Genomic DNA, 17,573 nt, shown 5'->3' on the forward strand with positions numbered 1-17,573 from the left:
GAGCCACAACCAGATACTTCATATACTAGTCTTTTACTACATAATCACGTACTGTTTTTCCCACAGTTCAAGAGCAATAGGTTTACTACTCATTTTTCTTTCATTAATAAAACCAAAACTTAATCTGCATTGGCAAGCATTTGGACCACAGAGCACGCATCATTTATATCTGTTTCTCAAGCTTAATAACTTAAAAAAAACCAATTAAAAGCTTATTTTGGATTAGACCAATATTATACAGGACCTTTAAATAAATATATGCCAATACATAAAGACCTTGAAGTTATTTAAATACCATGTACCATTTCAGCATTCAAATAAGACAAGACAGTTGATTTCTAGAGATTATTACATACCTCTCACTTTTCACTATGCTGTTTTATACCACCACAGAGTATGAAATAATGAAAATGCACTGCTTCTCCCATATCATTACTGAAAATAGCAATGGTTATATGAACTGCTTTGGACACACATAGCCAACAGTGCTCCCCCTTATCCCCCACGTTAAATGTCTAAACAGCTAATTCACGAACATAACTAGAACAAGCTAAACCTATTTGCCTACCAATGTGCCTTTTGGATTCCACATCTAAAAGATCTTTCAGAAGCAGCTGGAGCATGCAAGAGTCAAAAGGTTTACCAAATGCAACTAGGTTTACATAATACAAGCACCTTGTTTGATGTGAATACAGAACCAGTGTAAACATCTGAAAATGTGTCATTTAAGCCAGAAAACCAGATTGGTCTCTGAATATCTCTCAGTGATCTGTGTTTAGGTAGCCTTCACAAAATACATACATGAAATAAAATTAAACTGTAAATTAAAAGAAAATTGGTCTGAATAGTTCATTTCTTTCCTTAAACTCCTTTTGCCAATCCTCCAGATTTTCCATATTTTGGATGACATGTGGACAGCTGGAATCTTTTCATGTACGCGGGTCTCCTCAAATACCACCCTTTTCATACCAACTCTTTCTTTAAAGCTATATAACACCAACTTGCACAAACTACTAAAGACTAGAAGAAAAAGGATTTTTAAAAAAATGTTTCTCCAAATGTACTAAAAAGCTGTATTTAAAGTAGAATTCTGCTTAATTATCAATGCCACAATATGCCCCTTAAACTCAATAAAATGTAGGCTTTTTCACTTTTCTATTAAGGACTAAGTGCTCAGAACTTATTATTACATGTGAACTCCCTGTCTGTTGAGAATCAAGTGTGCTGGAACTCTCTCCAATTTGGACAGATTATCTGGATTCCTAAAAAAATTAAAAAAAATTTTAAAAAAGCATCCCTTTCTTGCATCTAATCCTTCTTTGCATTGCTCTGTTTTGTACACGAGTAAATATTCTAATTTAATGAAGTTTGTTGATGTGATGACTCAGAGTGCAATTAAAATCCAAGTAAAAACAGTTCAATAAATTTCTTTATTGTACTCAAAGGACTCTAGTCTCTTCTCAGTACTCGGAGGCTCATTACAACATATCTTGAAACATCAATTACTGGCTTTGCATGCAAAAACAAGTAGACAGTTTCTACAATACATAAGGAAAGGCATATCTGTTTGTGAGGACAATGAAACCCTAAACAGAGTAACACCAGCCTATTTGCATGTTTAAGCACCAACATATTTCTTCTTAGGTATTAAAATACATAACATTTTTCAATCCTGGAAAAATTAGGTATACAGACATAGTAAATAGTGAGGGTTCATTCTCTTCATAACCTCATTTCAGTGCCCACTGTGTGATTTTTACTTTGGTTGGAGAACCATCAGAATAATCCAAGCTATGGTTTGCCACACCAGTCTGCTGCCCATCAATGTCATATAACCATAAAATCTTTACATGGGACAAAAATTCTAGCCATTGTGTCTGGCACAACTAGACTCTCAGAACTGTGGCACAGTCAGAAGCATTGCTCAACTTAATAACTGTATTCCAATATATGGATGCAATCACATTTGCAAAGCTGGATGCTTTGGTGGTTGAGGCCTGCTCCTAGGGGCCAGTCCTCATAACACTGAACCAGTAACAGCAATACAGTTGTTCATATGAAAGTGAAGGGCAGCATATGAAAAAAAATCAATGTCATTCAAGCTTCATCTGTTCCAATACACAGTATTCTTCAAAGGGGTGACTGTAATCACATTAAATATGAATATACTTGATGGCCAAAGTATATTTACTAAGTGCCACAGAGAAATACCAAGAGACACTGCTGTAGACTTATGCTGAGTCTTATAGAATGAACATGTGACAGAAACATCTGAATGATCACATTCTTTTAATCTTTTTGTAGGTTTGGTATGGGCTAGATGAATTTTTACTCTAATCTCTAATGCAATTTTCTGCCTTACACTTCCCCAAAGTGTTCCTAGGATGATTCTATGTAAACTTTTCATTCTAAAGATGGTGTTTCATTGTAAAGGTGGTGTTACTGGAAATACTGAGCCATCTTCCCGTAATGATTCCATTTGTTCATTATTATTAACCTTTGTAAGGCCAAAGAACCAACATTCAGCATAATTGTGGCTTTTACATTGCTAAGATTATTTTGTTGAGTTCGTCATCTGGTATATGTTCAAAGGAAGAACTTGTTATATGATTGAAGAGGGTTTAGTTAACCAAGTTTTTGAGAAGGATTAGACCCCACCCCACTATGGTAAGACTCCATTCTCTAGAGGTTGCTTTGGTAAATAATTTACCACATATATTTTGTGCCAAATACAGTCTTCTAAGGGTAGAAATGTCATCAAAAGTTTATAAACTAATTAAGCAGCTAAAGGGACTCTTATCTTTAAATGACGCTGAGGATGGTTTGTGGCCAAGGCTACTGTTCCCTGCTTGGACTAAGAAAAGCAGCCAAGACTGGGACAAGGGATGAAGAGAACACAAAGGAGAAAGGACTGGGAGAATTGTAAGGGAAATAGTGATATGTAGGGGGAAGGTTATGTAGGGGCTTGAAGGTGAGGACAAGGAAGCTAAATATCTGCTGCAAAGATTCAATATCAAAGAGGTTAATAAAAAATGACATTTCAAAAAATTATTTTACTGGCAGCCATTATATTGCAGAAAATTCATACATTTATAACACCAGCAATAGGGGAACATAATGTCTGAGATAAGAAAGCTATTTCTGTCCTACTTCTAATACTAGCTGGATATGGAGAAGAACATTTACATGTCTTGCTTAAATGTTAATGTTCTTCTAACACAGGTTACTGTAATCTTATTGCTAAGAAACAAAGATTCAACATCACAGTTACAATGAAGCCCTTATGAAGTTCTGTGCCAGTATTCCAAGATTTTATCATTTCATTGGTGTACTTGGTAACTTCTAAAATGTGGAAGAATGCAAACCTAACACTGGGGTAAAAAAGTCATACAATGAGTTACTTCAAAAACTTCCCATTTCAGTGGTTGTCTAGATTCTAAAAGTATTAAGAAAAATCTATTTTGGCAAAGACTAAGCCTGCTTTTGGAAGAAAAAGATCAAAATCCAATGGTATGCATATGGCCTTAACTATACTCTTGTGAGGGGAGCTATGGCAGTTTGAGAAAATTGAAGTTTGATAAATTGATTCATATTTTGATACTTAAGCAAACTAAAACTCATTTAATGGTGTTCTGAACTGGCCTTAAGATATAAGAAATATTACAGTAGAAAATTGAAGTCCAAACGGCAATTTCCTGCTCATGGAAAGTAATTCTGGTTTGGAAATTTCTGTGATAAGATCTTACTAGATTTGATCTGTGTGAAACATGACTTGAAACTTCATTTAGAGGACTACAATATAGAGCAATTGATTTGATATCCCAGTGCTCCTTCTAGCAGCTGAAGAGTTTTTCTTTCAGAATGTGAAAAACTACACTTGAACAATTATCCTTCTAAATTTACAAGATTTTCACAAAATTTGTTAACCTAATTTGTTCTGGTGATAGCACATCACCATAAACTTAGGGAAAAGATAGGACAAATAGCTCTCGGGACATAGACAGTTTTGCTATATTTCTAACAGAAGCAAATCCTGGAGGCAATGGCCTGCTACTAAGTAAATCATGGAATGCCTTAAACGTTGCACAAGAGTGGAGGTTTAGCACCAAAAAAGAGAAAGAAAAATTAACTTAGAGGTAGCTGAGCTGTAAGCCATTAGGGCTTCGTAGACCCCCAAGATTTTTACCTGAATCTGAATATATTTCAAGATTTTGCTGAAGCCAATGCTGGGCACAAGATGTTCCTGATGACTTGCTTAACACATCAGCTAGTGAAAAATGTTGCTTCTCAGCTTAAGTTTCTGGATGGTCTACGTCAGGGTTCCCTCCCCACTCTGAACTCTGGGGTACAGATGTGGGGACCCGCATTAAAGATCCCCAAAGCTTATTTCTACCAGCTTAGGTTAAAACTTCCCCAAGACACAAATCCTTTCTTTGTCCTTGGATGGTATTGCTGCCACCACCAAGTGATTTAGACAAACATCCAGGGAAAAGGGCCACTTGGAGTCCCTGTTTCCCCAAAATATTCCCCCAAAACCCTTCACCCCCTTTCCTGGGGAGGCTTGAAAATAATATATTAACCAATTGCCTTTAATAAAAGTACAGACCAGACCCTTTATTTTTAGGACACTAAAAACAATCAGGTTCTTAAAAGAAGAACTTTATTATAGAGAACAAGGTAAAAGAAGCACCTCTGTAAAATCAGGATGGAAGGTAATTTTACAGGGTAATAAAAAGATTTAAAAACACAGAGGATTCCCCTCTAGGCTCAACTTCAAAGTTCCAAAAACAGGAATAAACCTCCCTGTTGTCATAGTGAAAATTCACAAGCTAAAACAAAAGATAATCTAACGCATTTCCTTGCTTTACTTACAATTTTTGTAATCTTAGATGCTTATTTCAGGTAGGGTTTTAGGAGAGGTTTTCTTCCTGCCTGGTCCCTCTCTCTGTCTCGAGAGAGCACAACAAAGAGAGCCAAACAAAACCTCCCCCCGGCACAGATTTGAAAGTATCTTCTTTTTTTTAATTGGTCCTTTTGGTCAGGTGCCAACTGGGTTATTTGAGCTTCTTAATCCCTTACAGGCAAAGGAGGGATTTTATGCTACCCTTAGCTGTATGTTTATAACAGCCTACATAGCTACTTCTAAGAAGAAAGTCCAGTGCAGTGCAGTAGTTTAAACTAGAGGGAACAGATGTGGATGAACAAGGTGAAGTCTTGTGAGAAGGGCTGGCCAAAATATGCCACCTAAGAGTTTTCAAAGATTACATGTATATTTCTTTAAACTAAACAACAAGTAATGCCCATTCAAGGGCTCTAGGTATCCCAACACATAGAACAATAAGACTACCTACCAGTATAATAATAATCATATGTTAAAAAGAAATAACTCAGTCAAAGCATCAGAAAAGCCCTGCCTGGAACACAACCCCACCTACTTTGAAATGCCTGTCAAAGAAATGGACTGCCAGCATGACTGAAAGATATCAAGTTCAGATTTAGGAGCAAGGATCTGTTTTTCTTTAGATTTGGTATATCTGTTCTAACAGTCCACCCAAACATTCCTGAGGTTTTTAACTGTAGATAATTTTACATAATTGCTAACATATTTTTATAATAGGTGTTTCCATACATTAATGTGTGTCTTCACTTTTACTGATCTAGCTAGCTTACATAAAAGCAAGTGTTTGACCCTTACTACATTAAAGACAATGCATCAGAACATAAACTGGTATGAGTAAAATATTAGGATTTTCACGCAATGGTTCCTCAGATGATCACTTTTTCCTCTATTATATATTTCAAGTTCCCCCTACAGATAGGGCACACTTATTTTTTACAGTATAAAACATCTGACATTTCAGGTTTCCCTCTACAATAAGGCCATGGGAACAAAGGTGAGTAAGCACTCCTTCTTTATAGGACAGAACATTATCTGCATGACTTCTCCAGTAGTCACAGACAACAGAAGCGAGCAATCAGCTTTTGTCTGCTGCTTGATAATGTGTAGAACTGTTTCCAGAACAATCAGAATGAAGATAAGGAGTATTTTACACTAAGATACAGAAACTAACATTTCTGCTTCATCAGAATTAAAACAAAAACTAACAAATTACATATAAACACGGATTTCAAGTCAAGTACAGGTCTCCAAATATTTAAATACTGTAAGTTTAGCATAAGTACAAGCAAGGCTAACTTAAACCTTACCCTGATTCCAGACTTTGTGATTATATAATCATTCTCTCTGAACAATGACTGCCAAAATATCAAAAATCTCTCACATAACTGGAGAGTGAATCTACCAGTTTTACTGAATAAACTCAGATTTTTGAAGAAAATAAGCACATAATTATTCAAACAGAAAAACTGAGCCAACATCTTAGTACAGTATAAATTACAGTTATCCAAATTCCCTTTATCTGAAAATCCTGGTTATCCGAATCCACAGCGAGTCCCCTGGTACATCAATGTTAGTTAATAGCACTTCCATTTATCGGAACAACCAGTTATCCAAAACATTGGGATGTCCCCCAGGCCATTCAGATAAATGGGAGTATACTGTATACCAAATAGATTCTTAGGTCTGATCATCTTGAACACTTAATCAAAACTTTAATTACAGATAGGGATAATAGCACTGCCTATTATTAAGAGTGTCTATCACTTCCCATTATACAAGTCTTTTTTTCCAGTTGCTTATAAACTTCACAAAACTTTATCAGTTTGAGCTGACATTTTCCATGCCCAGTATCTGCCACAAACTGTACTTTTTGGAAAAAAGATTTTTGTTTGTTTTTTTGAAACAGGGCGGAAACAGTTACTTAATTACCTACAGTAACTGTTGTTCTTTGAGATGTGTTGTGCACATATATAGTCCACTGTAGGTGTATATGCACCCAATGCACTCAGGTGTCAGAGACTTATGCTCATGCTCTGTATGCGTTGAGCCAAAGCCATAAAAGTGGTTGTTATCACATCCTTCTCGCCACTTGTAAAATTACTGACTCAAGCAGAGGGGAAGGTGAGAGGACAATGGAATGTATATGTGCACAACACATCTCAAAGAACAAGTTACTGTAGGTAAGTAACCATTTTTTGCTCCTTTAAGACACTGTACACACATACATTCCACCACTGGTGATTCTGTAGCAGTTCCCTCTCAGGTGGTGGGACGTTAGATTTTCTGAACAGAGACTGCAATACCAACTTCCCCAAGTTGGCATTGTCCCAAGAGGCCTAAATGATGGTACAATGCCTGGAGAAGCATGTACAGATGGCCACATTGCTGCTTTGCAGGCATCTGTTATGGGAACATTGCTCAGAAAGGCTGAGGAAGTGGACAGAGCCCTGGTGGAGTGAGCCTTTATTTTCAGTGGAGGAGAGACTTCTACAAGATCATAATAAATGTTAATACAATCAGAGAACCAGTGTGAGAGATGCTGAACCGTCACTGGGTGAGAATCATTTGACTCTCTCAGATTAGGCTACAAAGAGCCTGGGAGAGTCTCTGAACAACTTAAGGTGAACAGGATAGAATGCCAATGTTCTGCAGACATCCAACGTGAGAAGGCTTTCTTCAGCTTTGGAGAATGAGATTTCGGAAAAAATACTAGAAGCTAAATAGACTGATTCAGGTGAAAAGCTGGTAAAATCATAGATTCATGGGAATGGAAGGGAGTATGGACAAGCTAACATTGTTTCTGCAAGTTTCTTACTGCCTGTCTATGTAAGTTACTTGTTAGAAGTGGCTTTTGCTGATAAATAGAAATTACGATATTTTGCTGTTGCTAGGGAAATTGTTTTAGCCCATTAGGGATTATTTTGAGAAATTAGTTAGTGTGTACTTTGGAAGAGCAGGGAGTCATGTTCTACTGCTGATTAAGCATTTCTACCCTGAGAGTATATCCCACCAACAAGTCATAAAGATAAGCAGACTTTGAGATGTTTTAACAAACTTTGAAAAACACAATCACAGTAGCGGAGTACCATGCTGGAACTCGCCACTCCCCATGGATGGTCAGGGAGTCCCATGATAGCCTAAGGCAGAGAGCAAGGACTGCCCCCCACCACTTTCTAGATAGATGTTTGGGGTGGGGAAGGCATTCCGGTACCTTGAGACTTATGACTAAACCACTGGGTGTTGTCTGGAAGGACCACTGGCTCCTAATGGTAGATATAAATGACTCACAGGCCCAATGAATAACACAGAGCTCCCGCACATTTACATGCAGAGAGACCTCCTGGGGTGACCACAGTGCTTGCACACAAAGTTGAGCAAGGTAGGCCCCGAAGCCTTTGGTAGATGCATCCGTAACCAGAGAGTCATAGTTGGTTCTGGAAGGGCTAAGTCCAGGGACTGAAGCATTCTTGCAGGTATGCAAACCAGCATGTCCAGAAGATGCCTGGATGGACGATATACTGAATGGAGCCAGGCCTGAAGGCAGCAAAGGTGACGTCTGGTATGTGGAGTTACGTATGTGCATGAGGCCAGGTGGCCCAGTTGTTGTAGGCAGGAAGGCACTGTTATCAAGCTTTCGGACAGATTAACTAAGGACTGAAACCTGTCCAAAGGATGACAGGACATCACAATTACAGTGTCGAGGTCTGCTCCTGTGAATATTATATGTTGCATCAACTGTAACTTTGTTTTGCCTAACTTCAGTTTCAGGGCCAGATGAAAGAACAGCTGTCTGATTACGAGGATGATGATGTGGATTTGGATGCTTGAGGCTCTGCACAATACCAATCATCAAGGCAAGGGAAAATTTGGACACCTAGGTGGCACAGGTGGTCCACTACCACTCCTGCTATGAAGTGAAGGTACTTCCTGTGGCATGGAAGTACGGCCACACGGATCTATGAGTTCTACAAATCAAGGGTAGCATACCAATCTCCAGGAAAGAGATAATGGAAGCAATGGTAACTATTTTGAACTTGATTTTCTTGATAAAGCGGTACAACTTGGTCAAAAATGGGACAAACTATCTGACTTATGGGGGATTAGGAAGTAACAGGAATAGAATCCTTTCCCTCTGTGATGACAAGCCACTTCTTCTATTGCTCCCAATTTCAGAAGAGACTACTTACGGTTCCCTGAAAAAAGATGCGGAAGGTGGGCTGGAGAAAGGGAGGGAGGTGAACTTGATAACATATCCCTCCTTCATAGTGCTGAGCATCCCTTATTCAATGTTGTCATTCCAAGCGCTATAAAAGAGCAATAGGTGTCTTCCAAAAGGTGGGACAGGTACAGTGTCCTCAAAGAGGCAGTCAAAATACCTGTTTAGAAGTTGTTGAGACCTGGTGACAATCAAGATTGTAGTTTGTGTCAGAACAGTCTTGTTCAAAAAATGGAGCTATCGCCTCATCTTCTTCAGACAGAGTATCAGGTATCACAGTCTGAGATACAGATCTATCTGGTGAAACCCAATCAGAGGATTCTGCCGTCAGATCATAAAATCATAAAAATGTAGGACTGGAAGGGACCTCAATAGGTCATCTAGTTCAGTCCCTTGCACTAAGTGTTATCTCGACTATCCCTGACAGCTGTTTGTCTAACTAAGCTATTACCAGCAGGAGAGTGAGTTTGTGTGTGTGGTTTTTGGAAAAAAGGGGGGAGGTGAGAAAACCTGGATTTGTGCTGGAAATGGCCCACCTTGATTATCATACACATTGTAAAGAGAGTGGTCACTTTGGATGGGCTATTACCAGCAGGAGAGTGAGTTTGTGGGGGGTGGGGGAGGGTGAGAAAACCTGGATTTGTGCTGGAAATGGCCCAACTTGATTATCATACACATTGTAAGGAGAGTGATCACTTTAGATAAGCTATTACCAGCAGGACAGTGGGGTGGGAGGAGGTATTGTTTCATGGTCTCTGTGTATATAATGTCTTCTGCACTTTCCACAGTATGCATCCGATGAAGTGAGCTGTAGCTCACGAAAGCTTATGCTCAAATAAATTGGTTAGTCTCTAAGGTGCCAGAAGTACTGCTTTTCTTTCTGTTCTTTAAAACCTCCAATGATGGAGAGTCCACAACCTCCTTAGATAATTCATTCCAGTGCTTAACTACCCCCACAGTCAGGATAGTTTTCCTAATGTCTAACCTAAATTTCCCTTACTTCATTTGAAGCCCATTATTTCTTATCTTGTCCTCACTGGTTAAGGAGAACAATTTATCACCCTACTCTTTATAAACCTTTTGAGGAAGAGTATCTTTGGATACAGACTGGCTAGCCTGGTGAGGTGGGCTTTAAACTAGGTTTAAGGGGGGCAGGAAACAAAAGCCCCTAGGTAAGACCAAAACATGAACACCCAGGTGAATGGCTGGAATCTTGGGGGTACATGGGATATTGCAACATGGACAAAGGAGAGACAAGAGGGAATACAGAGGGGAAATCTGATAAACATCTTAGATGTCTGTGTACTAATGCAGGAAGTATGGGGAATAAACAAGAAGAACAAGAAATACTAGTGAATAAATCACAGATATGACATATGGCATCACAGAAACTTAGTGGGATAATTCACGACTGGAATATTGGTAGAGAAGGGTACAGCTTGTACCGGAAGGACAGGCAGGGAAAAAAGGAGGTGTTGCCATGGATATCAAAGATGTATACCATTGCACTCAGGTTGAGATAGAAGTGGGAGACAGACCTGTTGAAAGTCTCTGGTAAGGATAATAGCGGTAAAAAAAACAAAGGTGATATCGTGGTAAGGATCTAATATAGACCACCGGCTCACAAAAGAGAGGTGGCTGAGACTTCTTTTTTTTAAACACAATTAACACAATCATCCAAAACGCAGGACTTGGTAGAGCTACTGTAATACTGATTACTCTGAAAAATCAGGCCCAAGGCATCTCAAACTGGGCACCCAAAATTAGTGGATACTTTTGAGCTTAATCTCTCTGTGTCAGTTCCCCATATGTAAAATTAGAATACCACTGCCACTTCATCTTAGAGGTGTTGTGGAAATTAATTAATTAATATTTGTGAAGCACTCCGATACTGCAATGATGAGCACTACAGAAAAGCCCACTTCTGTCTTCAGAGTAGGGTGTGAATAATAATGCAGTAAGTAAGGCCTAGAGCCACACACTGAATAAAATAAGCTGAAAACAAAATATTTTAAAAGCGCCTCATGAAATGAGCACCTTCCATCCCATGCACTGAATAATGCAGCTGTCCTGTGTAAAGAACAGTATGTGATCATATAATTAAAGATTGTATCATATTGCATACAAATAAGGGGCCAAATTAAGGTTGCACAGGTAACACATTATATTAACCAATTTTATGATATTGTTGAGAGGATGCATAAAAACCATGAACTGAAAAAACTGGCTAGAAGCAGGTATAGTCCAAGCAGTCACTGTGTAAACTTCCACACAGAGAATACACACACACACAAATCACTCCTGCTATTCCAGTCTGAGACTTCTCTGAAAGCAGAAAAATACTAATTATGTTAAATTGTGAGGGGATTTTGTGATATACAAGTGTCTATAAGGAACCAGACAGTGACCATGAAACTCATTGTCACTTGTTATCTCTGGCCAAATCTGAAACCAAATCTTCACAAATGAGCACATTAACCTACTGAGCCATCTGCCCCATTTTGATGATTTAATACAAACATTTTATTTCTGAGTATCCAATTACATAATTAAACTTGCCATCATTTTTAGTGCCAACTCCAAACCTATTGTAGAAAGCTTTTAAAACTAAATAATTGTTTAACCCTGCTTTAGAATTGAAGATAAACTGTACTAATTCATTTTTACAACAATTTATTATACTAAGCTACAAAGTATTGCCAGGAGGCAAAAAGAAGAGTTACTTACCCTACTGCAACTGTGGTTCTTCGATATATGCTGTTCACAAGGATTCCGCTTCGGGTTTGCATGCACCCCAGGCGCTGGAGATCAGAATCTTTTGGCCAGCAGTGTCCACCATGGCGGATTCTGTGCCCTCACACCCCCCACAACTGAGGGCATAAAGAGCAAAATAGGGACCAACTGCCCCTCAGTTCCTTCACCAATAAGAAATCTAGGTGTTAATTAGATTCTGTAGAAGCAAGAAAGGAGGGTTGATTGAGGATTATATACGGAGACCACATCTCAAAGAACTACAGTTACTGTAGGGTAAGTAACTGTTCTCTCGTCTTCAAGTGCTTGTCCACATGTATTTTACTTCTAGTGACTCTCAAGCAGTCCTGGAGGTGGATGCTCAGGCAAGGATGCCAGAACCTTTGTAGAAGTGTGGGGGAGGGGGAGGGCAAAGTGCCCCCTCCCTCTTCAAGGCTAGCTGCTCCAGCAGTGAGTCAGCTGCCCTCTCCTGGTGCCACAGCAGCCTCTGGTGGGTGAAAGGTGTAATTGCAGATCTCCCCAGCAGAATCTATTATTTGGAGGGAGGACAGGGTGGAACCTGCAGGGGATATGAATTCTGCACTTACATTTCTTTTGTTAAAAAGTGAGGGCGTCCCGGATTCCAGCACCAGGGCTCAGAGTTTACTTTAAGACAGCTCTGCCAAAGTGGGCATCTGACTTAGATGCCTCGACAAGGGAATAATGCCTTTCAAATGTATATAATGAATCCCAAGTAGCGGCCCTACAAATTCCAGAGATCAGTACATTTGAATAAGCCACAGAGGCTCAAATAGGGGTTCCATGAGCCACAGAAGGATGATGTTGAGATCCCAAGAAGAAGCTGGGTCTCTGACATTGAGTCATGAGTGCAAAAGTCCTTGAAAAATTTTGTCACTGTGGAGTATGAGAAGACTGATTGTGAAAATCAGAGCATGATATGCAGTGATTGCAGCTAAATGGACTTTCAGGAAACTAAATGCTAGGCCTTTTTCCTTCAGAGATAATATATAGTCTAGAACCTTTGGTACTGGACCCTTGACTGGGTCTACATTGTCCTGGGTGGCCCACACGGAAAATTATTTCAGTTTTGCAGCACACGTTTTTACGGTGGAGGCCTTCCTAAACACTGTTGTTATTGATCATCCAGACTGCATTCAGGCCATCAGAGGTAGCGAGTGGGGTTCTAGAGGCAGTATCTGGCCTTGGTTCTGAAACACTATGACCATACAGACAGGGAGATAGATGGGAGGTTCACGGGACAATTGGAGAAGGTCCAAGAGACAGAACGGTCTCAGCTAATATGGGGTTATCAAGATCACTGTGTCTGTGTCCCATCTGATCTTTATTATCCTGGGGATCAGCAGAACCAGAGGGAATGCACAGAGGAAGCTTTTAGACCACAGGAGGAGGAATGCATCATTCAGGATTTCATGTTCATGCCTCCTCTGGAACAGAACATCTTGAATTTGGCAGTCTCTGCTAATGCAAATTGTCTATAGCCAGGATCCCCCACATCTGGAAGATAGGGTGCAACATGGTGTCTCATAATGACCATGTAAGGTTAGATACCAGGTTCTTGCTTAGTAAGTCTGACATACTCTTTTTTATTCCTGGGAGGTGAAGGGCCAGCAGGGTTACCGAATACAGTTGGCACCATTCGCAGAGTTTGATGGCTGCCTGACATAACTGGGATGAGCATAAGCCACCCTGTTTGTTCATGTAATGCATTTCTGACATGTTGTCTGTCATGATCTGCAGTACTGAATTCCACCATGGTGTACAAGGGGATCTGTATTGGAGGGGAAGGGTGGGCACATGGGTACAGGGGGTCTTTTGATGTATTTCAGTCCAGTTTGAGGTTTTGGGGTGCAAGTTAAGCATGGAAAGAAATTTTAAAGACTTTCAGAGGGGCTTTTTTTTGAGAAAAAAAGCTTGCTAGGGTTCTAGCCACTGGTAGTACTCGGCTAGATTATGACTTGCTGCCATTGGCAGTAAGAAGACACAAAAGGAGGGTCACTCCACCCTTTATGCCCTTATATAGGAGCACAAGGAGACACAGAGTGCAAGCAACGTTCCACAGACACTGCTAACTTTAAAAAAACAAACAAAAGAAAACCTGGCCTCATATGCATTGAATGCATGCACACCTAGAGTGGAATCCACATTGACAGAAATTATGTCTGGAAACAGAGGTAATGTTACCAGTGGTTGAACTGACAATTTCATCCAGGGCTTTGGAGTGGAGCCCGGAGCTGGAGCGCGGAGCAGCTCCAAAACAGTGGAGCTGCAGGTTTTTGCCTGGAGCTGGAGCGGAGCCAGAGCACAGCTCCAAAACCCTGATTTCATCAGATCAGAGGAATAGAATTGCCTAGGCCAAACTGGTGCTACCATGATCACCACTTCCACATCTTGTCTGAGCTTCTTTAACACCCACGGTATAAGAAGTATTGGCAGGTAGGTACATGTCCCCAGAGTCCACAAGATGAGGCAAGTTTCTCATTGAGAACTGGGACTTACGCCCCTCAGGAGCAGAAACTGTGACATCTTGTGTTTGTCTCTCTGGCAAATAGATTTATGATTTTGTGATCACACTTGGGAAAGTAGGTCTGAATGATGGAATCTTTATCGATCATTCCTGATCGCATAAGAACTGTCTGCTCTGGTGATCTGCTAGGCAATCCATGCAGGTGCAGAACTGCTAGGGTGATCTGAATACAGATACACCAGTTCCAAAGGCAAACGGTTTCCCCACTCTGCCCTTTTTTGCCCTAGGTTGAGGAGCACGACGGCACAAATGGCACAGGAGTGGTTCCAATGAGTACTGCTGGCCAAAGATTCCATTCAAGCAAATGGAATGTATGTGCATAATAAGTGAAATATTTATGAACACATATTCAAAGTACGGTACTTTCAGTGACAAACTGTCACAATATCCTTAAGGTATACAGAAACTGGGGCAAAAGTACTAAGGGGGTAAGGGGGGAAAGAATAGTCAAAGCATTGCTTCACCTTTTTGACAGTCTTTCCACACAATTTTTCTGGTTTTCTCATAATGTGTATTCAGCCAGGTAAGGAGGAGTCTTTCAGATGGAGAATATATATTACTGGATAAAGGCTCAGCATTTATTCTCGGCATGCTTTGCACGCTTTCTGAGCTCAACAGATTACTGGTAGTAAGTGACAATACACGTGCAAGGACCAACACCTGAAATCAGAAAAAATATTTCATCTTGTTATTAAAAAGTATAATTACAATTCCGAGTAGAAAGAACAAAACACAAAAATACAATTATTTTTCAAACACAGAAAAACTTTCAGATTTGAAGCTATTTGGTAGATTCTAAACTATCATAAAGGCACGTTGCATTAATGGGGCAGGGCTTCCAGTCTCCACCTTTTCAAAAAAATATTTCTTTATTTTTTTTCCTTTCAAGATTATTATTTACAAACAGTGAACAGCATGAAATTTAACCATCTCTTCAAACACCAACAAAAAAATCATGTTGTATAAAAGCCTGCATATGAATTCAACCCTATGTGCTCCTAAAATTATGCAAATATAAGATTAAATCTTCCCTTCCATCCTCAAATGCACAGCAAATACATGACATATTCACATGCATTTTCTTTGTACATTTGCAATTTACATTCAGCAGTGAAAAAACTATTTTTCCTAAAATCTACAGTATTTTCCTTATGACACTTAGAAATGGATTCAGAATCTTGTCAACATTATCCAATTTATCCTCTATCCAAAAAACATTATTTTATGAGATCAGTGTTTATATAAATAAACCTTCTCTACTCTTTCTGTTCTGTACAGTTATCCTATGTTATTAACATAGCAGAGATTGGTTTGGATTATGATTTAGGGACTCCTTTAATTCCTGAATCAAATAAAATGCAAATGGGAGGTTCTAAACGTATTTTGTTTCCAATTATTTTTTAATTATTTTTGATGACTTCATCAAAAATAATTTGACCTTTTTGCATTCCCAGAATGAGTCTGTAGACTCTAACGGAATCCAACAGCAGCTAAATTACCAATAAATATTGGAATTATTTTTTAATCCAAGTTTATAAATGCAAAGCCAATTTAATCTAGTGTTTGCAACATCTCCTTCATAGATCATTTCATTTTTTTGGAGCCAAATTCACCTCCCAGTTTTTCTTTATAATTCTCCTATTGATATTATTAAATATTTATATTATGGTAGTACCCGAAAGTCCTTGTTAGGGCCCATATGCACACAGAGATTGACGAGTTTGTAATCTAAAGCAAGCATCCTATAGACAACAGAGGAAGAGGCAATCAATTTTTTTCATAAACACACACTATTTTTTGTTTTGTGTTAATTATCTGCTTTTCCCAACTGTCTCTCAGCCTTGCAATCAGACACTGGTTACAGAGCATCTGGGGAGAGAGGGTGCTTTCCAAGCATAAGTGGCAACTTTGAGAGGAGCACAGAAGTTGGTTGCTGAGGTTGGTACCATTGACAGAGTGAACAGGATGAGGGAGAATGTAGAAAGAGACCAGAATAAATAAGTAGCAAGTGTCAGAGCCGGGAAGAACACTGAAGGTTAAGAGAAGAAGTTTGAATCTGATATGATGGAAGAGGAGTAGCAATGGGTTAAAATAGAGGACTCATGTGTTCAGATCCATGGGCAAAGAAGATGCTCTTGGGTGAGTTATGTATGAATGAGACTGGGACAATACAGATGCCCTGAAGTCCAATAAGGAGGAAGTTACAGCGTTGAAGAAGGGAGATGAGGACCTGGAAGGGACAGCTTTAGCTGTCTAGATGGAAAGAAAAAGCTCAGATTTTAGAAATGTCATAGATGAAGAAGTGGCAAGGTTTGGACAGAGATAAAATGTTGACAGAGAGACTATATATGTGGGGAAAGAAAGAGGGATGACTCCCAGGTTATGAGCCTGACTGAAAAGACAAACAATAGTACAATCAATACCGAAAGCAAATGTAGGGGAGGGAAAATGGTGCAAAGGAAAAGATCAGGAATTCAGTTTTGGCCCTGTTAAGTTTGAGGTAATTGTAAAAGGCATCCAGAGGGAAATGCTAGCAAAACAGGTAGAGATGTGAGACTGCAGAGTTTGCAGAGATTGCATTGCAGGGTTTGCACATTCCCACAAAATACACAAGAGACCAGGACTTCAACCCCCTAAATTCTGAACCACCTCCACATTCCCATCAGCCTTCAGACTGCACATGGAGGAGCTATGCTGCAACAGATTCCTTCAACTATGTCTTCCTCTGATATCCCTGTTCAGGGCATGTTTGATAGTGAGGAAAGGTCAGTAGCATACATTTCTTCACAGAAAAGGTTTAATTCGCCCTCATGGTCCATCAACCCAAGCCAGAGGAAATCAGGTTACATGCCCTTGGTGGTAGCAAATTCATCTTTATATTCTACTATGGAAAGCAAATCCACTCTCAAACAATGATTGGGTTATATAAAAATAGAAGTAGGAAATTATAAGGACTAAAAGTAGTTCCTGGGATTGTGTAATATTGCTTGCAGCGTAAGTACTAATGAGCAATCAAAGGAATTATTCTGACCTTCAAGCAATCATTTCCATAAATTGCTATTTCACTTCAGCACTCAAGATCTGTTTTATTAATCCTCTTGTATGTCAAAAAGATCCAGGTTGTTTGAGGTGGTGTCTTATGCATCTATGTGAAATACATG

General features: G+C 39.4%; 1 protein-coding gene across 1 annotated transcript in view; it reads right to left on the reverse strand.

The window, feature by feature from the left end:
- Positions 1-17,573, reverse strand: part of CFAP47 (cilia and flagella associated protein 47) — a 627,152-nt gene that overhangs the window by 461,362 nt on the left and 148,217 nt on the right. The window contains exon 33 of the mRNA XM_077807214.1: positions 14,877-15,072. Coding sequence (XP_077663340.1) covers positions 14,877-15,072 — 196 coding nt within the window. The remainder of the gene's footprint in view (positions 1-14,876; positions 15,073-17,573) is intronic.

The sequence above is a fragment of the Eretmochelys imbricata genome, chromosome 1, assembly GCF_965152235.1.
Source record: "Eretmochelys imbricata isolate rEreImb1 chromosome 1, rEreImb1.hap1, whole genome shotgun sequence".
Lineage (NCBI taxonomy): Eukaryota > Metazoa > Chordata > Testudines > Cheloniidae > Eretmochelys > Eretmochelys imbricata.